Source organism: Passer montanus, unplaced genomic scaffold (assembly GCF_014805655.1).
Source record: "Passer montanus isolate IOZ18808 unplaced genomic scaffold, ASM1480565v1 scaffold39, whole genome shotgun sequence".
In the NCBI taxonomy this organism is placed as follows: domain Eukaryota; kingdom Metazoa; phylum Chordata; class Aves; order Passeriformes; family Passeridae; genus Passer; species Passer montanus.
The window spans coordinates 6,764,915-6,781,777 of NW_024368707.1; the positions used below are offsets into that span (position 1 = coordinate 6,764,915).

General features: G+C 42.9%; 1 protein-coding gene across 2 annotated transcripts; it reads left to right on the forward strand.

Moving 5' to 3' along the window:
* Nucleotides 1–3,698: 3,698 nt before the first annotated feature.
* HAO2 (hydroxyacid oxidase 2) lies at nt 3,699–15,015 on the forward strand. 2 transcript variants are annotated; one of them, XM_039718183.1, is made up of 8 exons: nt 3,699–3,788; nt 5,419–5,571; nt 6,349–6,500; nt 7,261–7,544; nt 7,922–8,137; nt 9,879–10,037; nt 11,728–11,797; nt 13,461–15,015. In XM_039718183.1, exons 2-8 carry the CDS (start codon nt 5,441–5,443, stop codon nt 13,514–13,516), a joined length of 1,068 nt encoding a protein of 355 aa, XP_039574117.1. In that variant the 5' UTR covers nt 3,699–3,788; nt 5,419–5,440; the 3' UTR covers nt 13,517–15,015. The 2 variants fall into 2 exon arrangements, with proteins under 2 accessions (XP_039574117.1, XP_039574118.1); XM_039718184.1 differs by having other exon boundaries at nt 7,465–7,544.
* Nucleotides 15,016–16,863: the final 1,848 nt, after the last annotated feature.

The window sequence follows — 16,863 nt, forward strand, 5'->3', positions numbered from 1 at the left end:
AATTGCTGGTGTCAGAGTTTACAGCTACAGGTCTTTTATGGAGAGAGGTAACCAGGGGAAAAGACTGCATTATCTCTGGAATGCTGCAAAGCACTCCGGATCTTCCTCATCTGAAGAAATACAGTGGAAAAGACTTCCACAGGAGGACACAGAAACAGATTCCTGAATTCTTCTGGGTTTTTTGGGGGGGAGGGAAAGGGGGAATAAAAAAAGAAATTGTGAGGATGAGATGAAAGAAAAGATACCACAAAAAATTCAGATGAATGCTGTGCATAAATCAAGTTCTCTTCTGTTTTTTGGAGGCAGAAGTTTTTGCAGAAAGAACAGCCAAATGCCTGGTAGTCTCCTAGAACACCAGAAAAGTGTGTCACAGGCTGTCCCCTTCTGCCTCTTTCCCAAATTCGTTGTCTTCTCTTGATCCTTCTATCCCCCTGAAACCCTGCCATCCCAGGATATCCCTGCCTGTTTTGCTCCCTCCTGCTCTGTCTCTGGCCTTGTTGCCTCTGCATATCCCTCCCTGCCTGCCCCTGGATGCTGTCCTGTAGGTCTTATTTTGAGCCATTATTTTTCTCCTCCTCCCCTTCAGTGCTGTTTAAGGCTGCATCCAGCTCTGGGTGGCACAGGGTGAGGGAGAGAGGGGCACAGCTCTCTGCCCTCTGCTCGTATTTGGGGCTGAGCTCCTATGGCACAAGCCTGCTCTGCACAAGGCAAGCCTTCAGCAAAGACAACATCTGGATTTCAGACAAGCTCTGCAGGCCATGTGCAAGTGGAAAGCAGTGATTTACAACTAGGTCAGATCTGACAGGATTTTCATATGGACACCAAGTACAGGCTGATGTCTCCAGGGATCAACCCCCACTAATTTCAAGCCCCTGCATGAAGCACTGAATGGCAGTGAAACCACTGTAAGATATTTCCAGCATGGGCCAACCATATTTTTCACTAACCTCATTCTTGGAAGTTGCTGACCAACTTTCAGTGAAATGTTCCCAAAATAAAAATCAGCCCAACACAGAGAACAGGGATGGAAAATGTCAGCCTAGAATGACTAAAATATGAAAAAAATTAAAAGCAAGAGAAAAACATATCTTACAATCAAAACTGTTAGGCCAATGTTAAATATAAGATTTGTTGCCCTCTTCACCTGTAACAGAGGGATGGCTATTTAAGTATTCAATTTGGGGAAAACTTTCTTACATGACTGACATGCAAGGAGAAAGCATTTTCCTTCTGAACACTCTGAATATGAGGCATATGCCCATCTGATAAGGAGAAACAGTGGTGACTGTATGCAAACTGTTATGTGATCTGAATTATTTACATTGCTTGGAGTTCACCAGATTCTTCACCAAAGTGTTTTCAGTCCCACACTGAACTGAGCACTAGTGGATGCATCAGGGAGAGAGATGTCAGCTTGACCCATCGTGATTTGCCATCTGTGAAAAGCAAACAAATACAAGCAACTGGAGGAAGGAGCATTGTGACTGTAATAGGAACTGGAGCACAGATTTACAGAGGATCTTTGTGTTTGGACTCACGAGCCTTTAACTGTGTTAGCATTGAAAAGTAAGCAGCTGCAAAAGTCCAGCTACACAGATCTGTGCAAAAATCAAGATTTGCCTGTTGACTGCTTGACATTCTACCTGCAAGGGTGGATCAGATGTGTGTAATTATTTCCTATACTGTTTTCTTTAGATTTTAAGAGAAGACAGCTTTCCAGCAAAGTTTTTAGGGAGTCTTTTTAAAGTTTTTACTACACTCCAATGAAAAGGCTCCAGGATTTTAAAACTTGTCCACTTTTTTCAAGTATATACAGGGGTTATAATCAAAGATATTATGTCAGTGGCAAATTCTGATTTCCTCAGATTACAGTTTCACAGCTAAATCAGGAGTATTACTCCTGATTACTGCTATCAGAGAAACTACCACTCTTGGAACAAGAAGTCACTGCTACTTTGAATTGAGTCCATTGCTGAAAGTAGAAAATATATCTAGATGCAAAGTACAGCCTCTTAAAAACCACAGCATAAACACAGAGATTTTTCCCCTTTTCTGATCCAAATACAGTAGTCACAGACTATTTTTAATTCATGTAAAATTATGATAATCATGAAAGCATAAACTCTATGGTTTGCTGAATTGGCTGCAATGAGCATCCCTAAAGTAGGGAAGTACTGAGATCAGCATAATGAGAAATATGACAGGGGACTCTGCAGATGACTTGTAGGCTGAACCAAAGATCATGCCAGACCAGATGTAGCTACATTTATTGCTGTGCTGTGCACCAGAAAATGTTAAAAATAAGGCACAGGGAGTGCAGATTTCCAAACATATTAGCAGTCTCCAGTGATGTGATCGTAGCAGTTTTAAGGCCATACTGCCTTGAAGACCAGAAAGTATTGGGTTCTTTTTATTGCTTTTACCAACCTAGATTGACATATATGACCCAAACCTGACATCTAGTGGAGGAAGAACGAGGGCAGGATTTTCCTTGCCTTCCCGGGGATGCACTGGGCTGTGGGCACACACTTTGCTCTTCTCTTCAGAAGTGACCTGAAGGCCGTCTGCCCCACGGCTCGTCCTGGGCAGGGAAGCAAACCAAGGAGCTTGTGGGCATTTCAGCTAATTGTACACACCTTGTCTAGTTCATGACACCTGTGTCCACAGCTTTGTCCATGCCTAAAGCCAGTTCCACAGTGCTCTTAGCAGATAATGAGCTCTGAAGGCTGAATTTAAAGAAGTTCCAAAAGACAGTAGTAGAGACAACCACGTCTGGTTGAATTTGAGCAGAGTCTTGTGAATGCATCTACCAGAAAGAAGAGGTGTTCACTACAGCTGCACAGATGGTTTCAGTGACCTACAATTTCTCTGTCAAAATGTCAGGTCTCTTGGACCAGACCAGCCAGTTCAATGCCAGCTCATGAGGCTGCAGCTCTGTTAACTTACAGCTTTTTCCCATCACAGTAGTGCATTCACTGCCCCATCTGGGCTGCTTGAGCTGGGAGGCCAACAATACTTTGGGAAAGTTTTAACAAGTTTCTGCATTGTCCTCTGCACCTGCCACTGTAATATATCATTTCTCAGTTAGCAAAAATCAAAACTTCAGGCTCTCATACTTGCATGGAAATGTTGAAGATATGAACCCTAAAGGCTAAAAGAAACTAAAAGCCAAATAAATCTCTCCAGTGTTTCTTTTTCATATCTTAGAAATTTAAATAAATATCATAAATTTGTTGGTACCTCTGTCCTGATGAGAGCACTTACAGGCCATTAATAATGTCAGAAGAGAAAGGGTATTTTAGTTGTTTATATACTGCAGGAAGCAAAAAAACATCTCCCATGTGTTAGTGAAGGGTCCAGGCTTTGTAGCTGGGAGTTGTAACTACACACACTGTCTATGAATCATTATTTTGGGAGGATGAAGCAGCAAGTTACCAACAGTTTAGAGAATCATTGAACCCCCTGAAATACTGTTGCTTGCCTAAGTGAATGCACAGTCATCAGTCACTGCCAAAGAGCTCAGCTACAGGGCTCTGTCCCAAGCAATCACAATGCTGATGAGGTGATGCATTTTTTTAGGAGGGATTTTTAATCTCCTGATAGCAAAACAAAGTTAGTGTTATACAAACAGTACAAAGTTTACCACAGGATTGAGCTTTAATCTCTGGTGGTTGCTTATTGACTGCAGAAGAAACAGAAGCTACTCAGTGAAAAGACCTCAAAATCCTGTTTGCAGGCAAACTTGAAGGAGAGGCTCTCACCCCCTGCAGCTTTCCCTGAAACCCAAAGTAAGTCTGAACCGAGGTCTGAATTGGAAGATGGGACTGGGCCTGGGTTATTTAAAATTCCTGTTTATTCTGCCATGAGAGGACTTGGTTTATCTTATTGTGCTTGATGATGTTGACCTTTCTAAAAGTTAGAAAAGCAGAAGTTGTGATAGATGGTTTAAAGAACGTCACAGTGTATTTATGAAGACTTGTGCTATCAGCACAGTTCTCAAAGTCAAAGAAAGCAGGCTTGTGATACTTGCACCCCCTGCTACCTGCTGCCTGTCAGAGCAGACAGAACAATACTGAAGAAATCAGTTGCATTTTTTCTTCCTCTTCCAATAGTTCCTGATCTTGGGCTCTTCACCAGCAGAGAATTGTGTGTCCCAATTTTCAAATGTAGACAGGGGTACTTCAGTCAGTGAGCAGCAGGGTGCCTTGACAGGCTGTGTCTGTGTACATAACCTGTGTGTTTACATGTGCCAAAAGTGACCAACATGGGACACATGGGGCTGATTTTGGTGAAGCTTGCAACCCTTGCTAATCTGGGGTGGGAGGTTAATCCTGAAAATTAGGATATTTACTTCTTCCTGTACATTTTTTAGAGAAGTCTGACTGAACCACAGCTGTTTTAAAATTTCATGTTTCCACATATCTTGCTAAATACTTATTTTAATCAGGACTGCAGAAGTAATTGCAACAAACAATTTAGAAAATTGACTTTGTCTGTGTTTTGTACATGTTTCTGCACACATGGGCATGGTTTGCTAAAACATTAATTTGCATAGCTTTCAGTTCTTGCTTCTTCAAAAGTATGTAAGTGCAGGCATTTTCTGGGCAGCATTTATGTTGGTTTGATTAGACATCTGGGTCACACAACTTCACTTCCATTCCCTGAAAGGCTGAGGTTAGTTCTCAGAAACATGTTTCATATTGTGGAATTTGTTTTTTGCCAGTGTTTTCTCATGGTTTGTTCAATTTCTGTATGTTCCTTTTATAGTATATATCAGTGCTCCAGCATGTAATGCAAACACCCAGAAGGCATTTGTTACAGAAGAGAAAGGAAGATCTGTAGAAAATGCTTTGTTTTTTCCACAGCACTGGCCTTGACAGTGACTTGTTCTCAGGGTCTGGACATAGTTTTACAGTGTGTTCATCCTGGAGCAGGTTACATGTGGACTCTGTATTTACTTGTTTCCAGATTTCATGATGTTGAATTCCATCCCTGTGCTCCATAACTAATTGTTCAGTCACGGTGCCGTCCTTAGGGGTAATCTAACAAATGATGTTCTGGGACAACCTTTGAGCAGAATTAGTGGAACAAATAATGCAGCTTGTTTTTAAGATGGAACTTATGGCAGAATTACACAATTGAAATAGCAGAGGACCTAAAATGTCCTCTTCAGGATGCTGTTTAAAACAGAAGGAAGAGAGGCACAGACATGCATCTCATGGCTGCATCTGCAAGTTTTCCTCCTACTGGGGTAGAGGATTTGTAGACCAAAGTGCAAGATAGACTGAGACAGTTCTCAGCAGCTCTTCTATAAAACAGATGGCTCCAAGTTTTGCATTCAGTGACATTAGAGCCCCTGGAAGAGAGAATGACAGTTCAGGGATCTAATTTCTGCTCCATGTCATTCTTTTCTTCAAGGTTCCCTACACCTCTTTCAGCAATGGCTATGGTGTGTCTTTCTGACTTTGAAGCTTATGCTAAGAAGTATTTACCCAAGATTGCTTGGGATTATTTTGCAGCTGGAGCAGATGATTGTACCACACGAGATGAAAACATCCTGGCATATAAAAGGTAATGTGAGAAGGAAATGAAGGGGGTCATACTGGGACTGTTTAAACTGGTTTTGTGCAAATATTTGGACTTGACAAGCAAAGGCACCCAAAACCTCGTCCTTTCCAGGGAGTCCCCAAGCTAAATGCAAAACCTGAGTGACACACACTGTGTGCTGTGATGCCAGACTGAATATGACATGGGTTGTATGAGGCTTTAGGGATGCTGAGGGTATGGGCAGGTGCTAGGGTAGGATAGGGCAGGGTATAGTGTGCTGTGGAGTGTGTGGCATTACAGGAAAGAGCATGAGCAGCTCCAATAGAATGAATTGCAACAAGGAACTCTTGGTGAGCAGCAGAAAGCCTATGTGCACATAGGGTGGGATTTGGGGAACATGCTGCAGAGCCTGAGGGCAGGCACACTGTACAGTGAGGACAGACACATGGATGGTGAAGTGGAAGGACCCAGCCTGGCTGCAAGTAAAAGGAACCTGGGGGAGGACAGTGGGAGAACAAGACATGGTGAGCTGAGGCAGGAGATCGAGAAATCATGTACTGTGGCCAGTAAAACAGGACTAATGCAAAGTGACTGAACTGCTGGCTGAATTGACTCTAAAAGCAAACAGAAAGGACAAAGAGCCTTTGCTATATTTTCTTTTATTATAATTTTATTATTTGTTGTTTTCTTCATTGGCTCAGATTCCTGCTTTGCCATTGGTGAATGAAGACCTGGTTTCCATGAAATTTCAGAAAACTCACTGAACATCTACTGTCCTGAAGGGGTTTTTTTGCCTTACAGAATTAATTTCCGGCCACGTATGCTGCGGGACGTATCCGTGATGGACATCAGGACTAAAATCCTGGGTTCTGAAATCAGCTTTCCTGTAGGAATCGCTCCTACAGGCTTCCACCAGCTAGCATGGCCTGATGGAGAGAAAAGCACAGCCAGAGGTATTCTTCTGCTCTGGTGCCATGTAGCACCAGAAGGGGGGTTGTAGGAAAGCCTCAAGAAGCTGTTAGGATGACTTGAAGTGCGACTGAGAAAAATTTTAAGGCTTGAGGGGAAAACTCCATTCCCACTTTCTGATACCCTGCATAGACGGTGCTCTTCTTCTCCAGCTACCAACATAAAAAATTAGCCCTATGGAGTCTGCTGCAAACTGAAGACAAGGGCAGTGGACACATTTCTGACTCATACCAAAAACCACAAAAGGTTTTCAGTCCTGGGGGCTCTAGATGGGTTGTAAAACTGGTGGAGGGGACTCAGACTGTGAATTGCTTGTTACTGGTTAAGAAATGTCTCCCTTGGACAAAAAGATCTCCCATTTTCACAAATCCCATGGAGAGTTTGGAGACCTGACCCCTAGAAATGTTTCGTCTTCTGTGCACACTGAGTAGATTTAACAGTACATCCCTGAGAGGACTTAGTCATAAAGATAAAATTCATGCTTTTTCTAAAAACGTAGCTGCAAAATGAAAGCACAGTTTGGTTAATTACCTCTCCCTTTTCTGCTTTCTTAACCAAGGACTAACAAGAGTGCATGGCAAATGTCATTGTTAATCCTGGGACATAGCTGCCCTGTGCTTTGTAGGATGCACAAGAAATCAGGACTTGGGGTGGTCTCTGCAAACAGTGCATGGTTTTGTATCTGATGTCTGACAAGACCCTTCAGATGCCTTTGTTTCTGACTCCTTCCCAATGCCTCCCAAGCGGCCAGAGCAATGGACACCTGCTACATTGCCAGCACCTACTCCACCTGCACGCTGGAGGAGATCTCCGCGGCTGCGCCCGGCGGCCTCCGCTGGTTCCAGCTCTACATCCACCGCAACAGGGCAGCTTCCCAGCAGCTGGTGCAGCGGGCGGAGGCCTTGGGCTTCCAGGGCCTCGTCCTCACCGCCGATCTGCCCTACACAGGCAAGAGACGCGACGATGTCCGCAATGGTTTCCGCCTTCCTCCCCACATGAAAGTGAAGAACTTGGAAGGAGCCTTTGAGGTTTGTAAAATGAGCCCGTCCTTTCATTCACTGCGCTGGCATGTACCACATGAGAGAAAAACCACTGGGTAACTGCTGCCCTGGCATTTGCTGTACTGGGGTGTATCTTCTCCCTTGCTGGTTCTGCAGCATCCTGGCTTGACCTCCTGCCAGACTGGGTTCTGTCTTCAAAATTCCCACCCAGCTGCCTTAGAGACACTGATTTCCACCCCCATTGTAATTATTCTCCTCCAGAGACATGTGACATTTCCGGAGCTGATGAACATGTCTATTGGCAAGTTTGACTAATCTGTTCTAAGGCAAGGAAAGACACCAAGGGACCTGTGTATTGTTGCAGCCTGATGAGATTTCCTTTTGCTATTTCATTTTGGCTGTAGGGAGATGACTGGTCTGAGTACGGACTGCCACCCAACAGCTTGGATCCTTCGGTGACCTGGAATGACATCTACTGGCTGCGGAGCCTGACACACCTGCCCATCATCATCAAAGGCATCTTGACAAGAGAAGATGCAGAGCTGGCAGTGAAACATGGAGTTCAGGGAATTATTGTGTCCAATCATGGTGGAAGGCAACTGGATGAAGGACCTGCCACTGTAAGTGAGAATGGATGAAAATGGATGTCCCACATTTTCCCCCTTTACGGTCTGCACGTTTGCAGTAACCTGGGTGTCTCTATGCCCAGGTTTGGGCGTACACTTCTGGTGGACTTGAGTTTGTCCAGTGGCTGTGGATGTGTGCAGATATACTTTAGCTTTAAACTGGTGAGACCCATGCCTTGGCATAGGGGCTACCCACTGAAGTCTTTCCTCAGCTTCTTGGGAAGGTTCTGTAAGTACCACAGAACCCAGTTAAGTGCAGATAAACTACTGCCCTAAGTCAGGGAGAGTTCCTCCTGTGCCTCCATTAGCTGGTGCAGCGCACTCAAACTCTGCGCACTGCAGCAAAAAGAAAACAAAGCTCTGGAACCAAAATTGTACAAATGAGAGCATAATGTATTCTCATTGTTCACATCTGTCAAAACATGCAAAACAATGCAGCTAGATTTAGTGAGAGGTCTGCTTGCGTATTTACAGGCTCAAGTCTAAATGGGAATTTATTGACTTACATGAGCCAGAAAAAGGATAACTTATCTGGGGAAAAATTCCCCTGCTTTTAAATTTGTACGAAGAAATCATGCATTGTTTGGACATGTGTGTATTTCACTGGCTTAATTTGGCTTCTGTCAGTTTTTCCAATTGGTCTTATTTTACAGTTCTGCATTGCGCAGTATCTTACGAACTTTCTTTTCTCAATTTTCTTTTGTTAAATAAAAATAGGTACCAGGGAATTCTCTTCTATTCTGCGTCAAGGCTGACAATAATGAATAAAAAGAAAAAAAAACAAACCTCAATGCTAAAGGCATAATAACAGAAATGGCATCCACATTAAACTGTTATTCTACCTTAAAAGTTGTTTTACATACACAGACAAGGCAGTAGATACCTACCTGGGCTCTGCGATTTTTCTGGTGCCAAGCCTGGCTCTTGCTAAGTTAGTCCTAGAAAATTTCAGCCAGAATGTTTTTAGTTTGAAATTCAGGGGGAAAAAAAATTAAAATAAGGCAAAAGGGTATAAGACACTGCAGAAAAGAGCCTTTTGGGTTTGCTCTGAAGGAGAGTTAATTATGTCCAGTGCATTGTCCTGCCTCTGGTTGTACTGCCTTTGGGGCCAGAGCCAGCATCTCTGCGTGGTGCTGCCCTGCAATAACATCCAAGGCTTACTCCATGCTGAGCTCTACAGAAAATACCTTAGAGAATCAGGAGACTTAACCTGGAGAAAGTGACTGACTGTACTACATAGCAAATTAAACCCTTCATAGATACTTTAGAGGGAGGCACTCAACAAGTGGTCACCAGGTTTAAGTTGAAATGTAAGCTTAGGTAGTTTGAGCAGTAGAAGTCTGACATCAGCCTTTTATGCAAACAGCTGTATTATTCATCATTGTCTCAAATAAAAGTAAAATATTGATGACAGTTATTTCCACTGAAAATTATATTTAAAATCTTTCATAAATCTGTTGAAAATGTTACTTTTTCACTAATCAAAAGTGATAGCAAGGAATATCAGTACAAGTAAAGCACTGGAAAATGGTATTAAGTATCTGGAAAGCAGAGCAGGGAGCTGCATGTCATTCTGCAGCTCCTGGTGCTGAGCTATTTGTGATGCACTGTCACCTTTCATTTCGAGAAGGTATCCTACTAAAGCACCGCATCCCTGCCTGTCTCTTTGGAATATATCCTCTTTCTTTTGGAATCAAAAGCTGCCCTCAAGGTGAGACTGGCTTCTTCTTTGCAGATTGATGCTCTGGTTGAGGTTGTGGAGGCAGTAGGAGGCAGAGTCGAAGTTTATGTAGATGGAGGAATACGAAAAGGAAGCGACGTGTTGAAAGCACTGGCTCTGGGAGCAAAATGCGTCTTCATTGGAAGACCAGCGTTATGGGGCCTGGCTTACAAGGTGAGTAAGGAGCTCTGAGGCCATATGCCTGCTTCTCACACTCTCCAGCAGTCCTGCAGCTGAAGTCACAGAGTTGTCACTGGTGGAGAATATATTTTTTCATTTTATTTTGCTGAATTTGAAGTGGAATCACCCCAAATCCACAGAATAAAACCCTGGCATTTCCTCTGATTTAAAAATACCACTGAATTTGACAATTTCCTGGGATTTTGAATAATGGGATTTTGAAGGTGATAGCATTGTTTTGTGGGACCTGATTTCTTGTTGTTGCAGTTTGGTGCTAAAACACTTTAGGACTCAGGACCATCAGTGCTTTTGATAACTGAAGCTGGGCTTATTTGCCAGAAAGTTTAGTCTGGCAATTTTATTTGCTTTCAGCAAATATTTGGGAACAATACATGGTTTTGGTAGAACAGTTTCACAGCAGTGCTATGAATTCTTCAGAAATACATATAGAACTTCATCCCACGAATGGCTGAAACATTTTGTACCAGGCTGAGCAAAACTGTGTCCTGGAGGTGCCTGGGCTTTCCACTGCTATTTCAGTTCCAGTTTTGCTGCTTCTCAACTCCAGGCATATTTCTATGATCCAGAGTCATGAATTAGGCCACTGATGCAGGAGGTAAACATAATATAATTAAAATTAAAATAGTATTATTATACCACTTGGGTTTTTTTGTTAATTTTTTGCTTTTTACACTCTGGATGGAGTCTTCCAAAACTTTTCTCTAGAAGAAAAGATACTTTTTTTTTGTATGGTCTAGACACATTTCCTGTCTCTTAAATGGCACTCTTGTCTGGTGGTGTGATTGCTGTAGATTCCAGTAGCAAGGCTTTGATCAAGAAATCACCTGAATCTCCTGAAAAAACCTGTAAGAGTTGGCAGTACTGTTTCTTTTGCCAGTAAATATCAACAAAGGGCCTAAGATGAAAGAGCTGCTCCTGTGAGTTGACTGCACTTTTTCCACAAGGGAGACAGAAAGGAGATGGGATTTTGGTGGGTTCAATTGTGCTTTGGTGTTATATTCCAAGAGTATTCCTAAAGATGTATCTCAGTGGCATTACCAAAGCATGCAATAGAGGAAGGGAATAAACAAGTGCTAACATTGTCTGCACCCAAAACATTCATTATTGCAAGACATTGAAAGAAAATGTAAGGGAAAAAAATTAATTTCTCCAGTATTTCATAGGAAGATCAAAATCTTCTGTACATTTCATTGGCTTTTGAGCTTCTTGGTGTCACTTACACAGAGAAAAACACATAGTCTATTATTTTTAAAGATTCAGTCTAATATTTGAGTAAACTACAGTTTCTGGAGTGGTAACATATATGAAACTCTCATTACTTTGTTAAAACCTGCCAGCTTTGTAAGGCTTGACATTTTAAATAGCAAGCCCATTGGTGGGGGGAAACTGAAAGCTAAAAAAAAGAACCAGCTACAAAATGTCAGAAGTGAAAAACAGCTTTGTTTTCTTTCCCTCTTCAGATGTATCCCAAAGGGAAAAGCATCTAAATTAATCTGTGATGAACTGAGCACATCCATCATATAATTTTAATCATCCATCTCCATGAGAGACTGGAATTGGCACAGACTTAAGGGACTATCCCAGCTCTCAGGGTGCAGGCATCCTGCAGCACTGCTCTGTGCCAGTGCTCCTTTTACCCTGACTGCTTTCTCTCTTGGTGCAGGGTGAAGAAGGTCTTCAGGATGTCTTGAGAATCCTTCAGGATGAATTTCGTTTGTCTATGGCCTTAGCTGGTAAGTATTTTGTTTGTAATGGGTGTCACAGATGTTCCTGCATGCAAGCCCTATGAAATCAGGAGTGTGATGGGTGACAAAAAGGGAATCCACAGGAGCTGTGATTGTTCTAGTTGCTATACTTGAGATTCTCTGCTTCCTGTGAAACCAGTTGGCATTCCAGGTGTCACAGCAATGAAGTTTGCATGGAGTGAGTAGGTTAGAGCAGCTTTGTGACCCAAGTAAAGAGATGCAAAACTGCTAAGCACAGACAGCACAAGTTTTTCAGTATTTAGTGTTTATCAAGGTTAAATGCAACTGATCTTTTTTTCTGCATGAAGAGCTCATTAAAAATGGATGCAGAATTTTTCTCTGTGTGCTAGAGAATACAGTCTGTAGGTGATTACACATGTTTAAAAAGCCTTCGTGTCTCCTCCCAACTTTTACTCTCACTGTGTTTCTCACTCGTGCACTCAGCTGTAGCTGCCCTCTTTGGCCCTCTCACCAAACAGCAAATTTGCAGAGCCTGGTGCAAGCTCCAGTTTTATTCTTTAACAAGAGGGTTTTGGCACTGGAGCAGGGTCCCCAAAGCACCAAGCCTGACGGAGTTCAAGAAGCATTTGGACAGTGCTCTCAGGCACATGGTGTGATTCTTGGGTGTCCTTTGCAGGGCCAGGAGCTGGACTGGATGATCCTTGTGGGTTCCTTCCAATGCAGGATATTCTATATATTATGACATGTAGAACTCAAGTGGATAGCAACACTGACTGGGAGACTGGAGCTGAAATCTCTCTGGCTATAGTGTGGTTTAATGGGTTACTTTTTCAACCAGTAAAGCTTCCTGGGGTTTTTTCCCCAGCAGACTTTCACAATTCTTTTCATGCAAAAGGGCACAGAATTCAGCAAGAGTAGCAGGTCAGGATCTTTTTGCTGAGGCTGTGAAATTCATTGAATGATACAATCTTTTAGGTTGGAAAATATATTTAAGACCATCAAGTCCAACAGTTAACATTGCCAATTCCACCATGAAACCATGTCCCTTAGTGCCATATCTACATGTCTTTTAAACACATTCAGAACTGGTGGCTCAACCACTTCCTTTGCAGCCTATTCCAGTGCTTGGTAACAATTTCTGTGAAGAATTTCTTCCTAATATCCAATCTAAACCTCACCTGAGCAGAGGATTCCAGGTGCAGCCTCACCAGTGCCCAGTCCAGGGGACAATCACTGGCCTGGTCCTGCTGCCCACACCATTGTTGACACAGGCCAGGGTGCCTGTACCACACCTGGGTATACACAGCTGGCTCATGTTCAGCCAGCTGTCAACCAGCACCCTTATTCCACCCATTTAATCTATCCAAATTAAATGGCAGTGCAAGTCTTCACCTCTGGCCATTTGGCACACAGCAACCCCTGTCTTTTCTCTGTGTTTTTCTGCTGACTTTACTGGATCAGATTGCACCCTGCTCAGCTTGTTATAAAAATAATTCTTTTCATGTTTCTAACTCTTCTTGTGGGGGGATTCGGGTGCTGAACCTCGAGGCTGATGATGCCACTGAGGAGTGGAGATATTGAAGTACCAACCTATTCTAACCTGGCTTGTGCAAGACTGGGATTTAGAGCAGGGGGGCTTCCAAGCTTCATCCACAGACCTTTGTCTCTCACCGTGTTTCATTTCTTGCAGGCTGTGCCAGCGTCTCAGAGATTGGCCAGCACCTGGTTCAGTTCTCCAGGCTGTGATCAGCCTCCTGCCATGCCCACCAAACAGAGGCAGGTGAAGCAGAGGTCCTAGCCAGACTGAAGATGAAAAAGGAGGTGCAATAAAGATCTGATAAGGCCTTCTGGAAACTTCTGAAGAGATTAGGAAAGGCTCTGTGTTAGCAAAGGCTGCTCTCTGCTTTTATTGAGACCAATGAATTCCATAACAGTTTGGGTAATTGTTACTTGTCTAAATGCATTTTCTTTAACTGGCTGTTCGACAGCATTACCTATGTTGGGTCTTCCTCCAAAGTTGCTTTACCCTGGACATCCAGACATGGAAAACCCTGTGTCTTGCTTTTTCCACTTGTCATGCCAAGTCTCACTGCAACCCAATCCACACACCTCTCCTGCTCTGGGACAGTAAGTGTTGTGGCTGCTATGTTCCACAGACTTGGCTTTTCCTGGATGTATTCATGAAAGATATAGAAGTAAGATGAATCAGCTACCAGGTGTCCCAGCTGCCCTTTGAAAGTGGGGGCAGTTCTTGCCCACTGCTTCTAAATGCAAAGCAGGAAAGGGGTGGAGCAGAGTGCCACTTGTGGGGAAAGAGCCAGCTCTTTTTTCCAGGGGTGCAACCCCCTGCCTCCTCCTGCTTTGGAGCCACAGATACCCTGATACCCATTTCCCTGGCATGTGCAAGGGGGAGCCGTGCTACCAAAAGGTGACCTTTTGCATAAAGCCTACTTGAAATCAGCCCAAAGGAGGCAGAAGAAAGGAGCTAACCCTGTTGGCTCGCTCTGTTTAGACTTTAGTTTCTCTCAGAGATAACAGTGTCTGCAGTGATCTTCCAGAGGCCTTCACATGGAGGCCTCCCTCTCTGTTCCAGTAACAATAAACCTTGTCAGCAGACTGACAGCCTGGCAGATAAGACTTGGGAATTACAGCACATCACACACGTTGATGGATTTCAAGGATGTACAAGAAGAGAATGAGACAACTGGGAGTGCTCAGTCCTGTGAAGGCTAAAGGCAGGGGGAGGGGGATCACATCACTGCCTTTTACCACTCGTTTGGAGAAGATCCAGGCCAACTTCTTGGATGTGTGCAGCAAAAGGGTGAAAGGCAATGGGCACAAGTTGCAATGAGGAAAATTCCAGGCAGAATCAGTGGGGGGAAAAACCACCATGAGAGTGATTTTTTCACAAACCCTGCAACACAGGCTTTGTGAAACCTCCATTGTTAGAGATATTCAGAGCTTGCCTGGGCAAGGTCCAGAACAACCTCTCTGGCATGCTGTGAGAAGAGGTTGGCACAGAGATCCCCAGAGGCTGCCTTTAATCTGAATTGTAGGAGGATATCACAGAATCATAAAATAGGAGCTGCACATGAGATCTGTACCCTGCCATACCACTGTGCTGCCATGACCAGCTACATGGAGCTGCAGGGGCAGCACGTATATCTCCATGAAAGGCTGCAATAAAGCACTTTCTGAGTGAAAAAAAAAAAAGATATTTGGTGAGTGAACTTAAAGTGAGAGGTCACAGGTTCAATCAGGGTAAGAGTCTATTTAACAAGCCCAGTTTTTCCAAGACATTTGGAGCTTTCTGTGATTTTGGTTAGGCCTAAGCCAATGCATACCAAAGTTTCACTCCCCATTGTCAGCACCCAGTTCTGCTTTATGTACTTGATGTCTGATACACATTCAAGCAAGGTTAAATCTTACAACAAAACTGTCCTCAAAGATTGTAAACACGTAGCTTAAGGACTAATCAAACCCTGCTGCTTCCCAGCATCCCTGGAGATGGAACAGAGAATCAGCCTACTTACAAGGGTAGTATATCTACAAAATGGATGCAAACATAAACATTTTTCTTTGGCATATGATGCAAATTTATCCAGCCTTTAAATATATGAGTCACTCATCAATTTCACCTGAGGAAAAAGAGTTCTTCCTAAAAGTAAAGGGAAAATAAACTAAATGTTTGTTTCTAGATAATTGCCCAAATCATGTGCTGTCTAATATGGCAAAGACTATTGCAAGAAGCCTTTTTGATCTCGGAGATAATGTCAGAAATGTTTACAATCACCTTCTCCATTCTGCTGGAAGAATTTTGGTATTACTGAAATAGGAGATATTTTCTTTGTCAGGTTTGAAGACACAGAAACACTGAAGCCTCTTAAGGTGGTTTTCTTCATATCATGATAAAAGTGTCTTACAACTCTCCTCCACTATAAGAAGTTGTGTTTATTCAGAGTCCGATACAGGACAGTTGCCCAAAGGTTAATTATTCAAATATTTTTCCCCTTGTGTCAATATATAACTAGAAGAGAGGGAAATGTTTCCAGGAGGGAACAGTGCCTCCCACACCGAGGGGCAGAAGTTTTCCTTGAGTAAATCTACATTTCAAAGTCCAGCCTCTCTCCCAGAGCTGCCAGCGTGCCAGCTTACAGACATACAGTGGTAGAGAAACACATTAATTTTTCACATGAGAAGAAACATGGAATTATGTGTATGTGTCTGTCTGTGTTTGGTCACAATTACTCTATATTTAGAAATAAAAAGGTCCAGCTAAATAATGAGTATGCTTTTGCTGCTTTTGCTTTTCCCTGCTTCAGTTCCCGTAGGTCTGGGCAACAGACCAGACTTCAGAAACCCCTTTCCTGAATTAAATTTTTTTTCTGGACAAATAGATCTGTTCTTTCTTTCTTACTTCTGGATACCCTGATTGATAGCAAAATCAGTTTACCTGATTCCATAATTAAACAGCATTGCCCTCTGTAAAAGTACATTTTATCCCATCAAGGGAACATCCATGCCCTGGAATGTTATTGCATATAACCACTCCAGTACCATGACACAGTTTTTTTCCTAATGCTGCTGGGAATTTTCCCTTCACTACTTCTCTTTCTGTCTTCTCATCTCCACTACACTTCCTCCCAATCCATTTTTCCCCTTGTGACAAGGCTAAGAAAATACATTCTCTAACACCTGCCAGTCATTGTCCCAAAGTATCTGTCACAGCAGGCACAAGTGAAATCAGAGGAGCAACTGTTCCTGGGCCAGGCTGGAATGGCACATGGTGCATTGCACATATACTAAGCTATCCACTTAGCCCATGTATAGCATTCCTCCAACACTCATCAAAATGTACAAGCTCTGGTTTTCTAAAATGATGCTCTTAGTAATGCAGTCCATTCTACAACAAAATACCAGATTGTGGTGGCTTCATTTTACAATGAAATCAAAGAGAAGGAAAACATCAGTATATTTTAAAAATGTCTATGCCTTGACACAGCTTGGTAAACTTTTCAAATGCTGCTCAATTGTGTTTAAATCTGCAAGTCCCCTACCTGTGCAATAACTCTGAATTTCATCAAGTTGCTCCT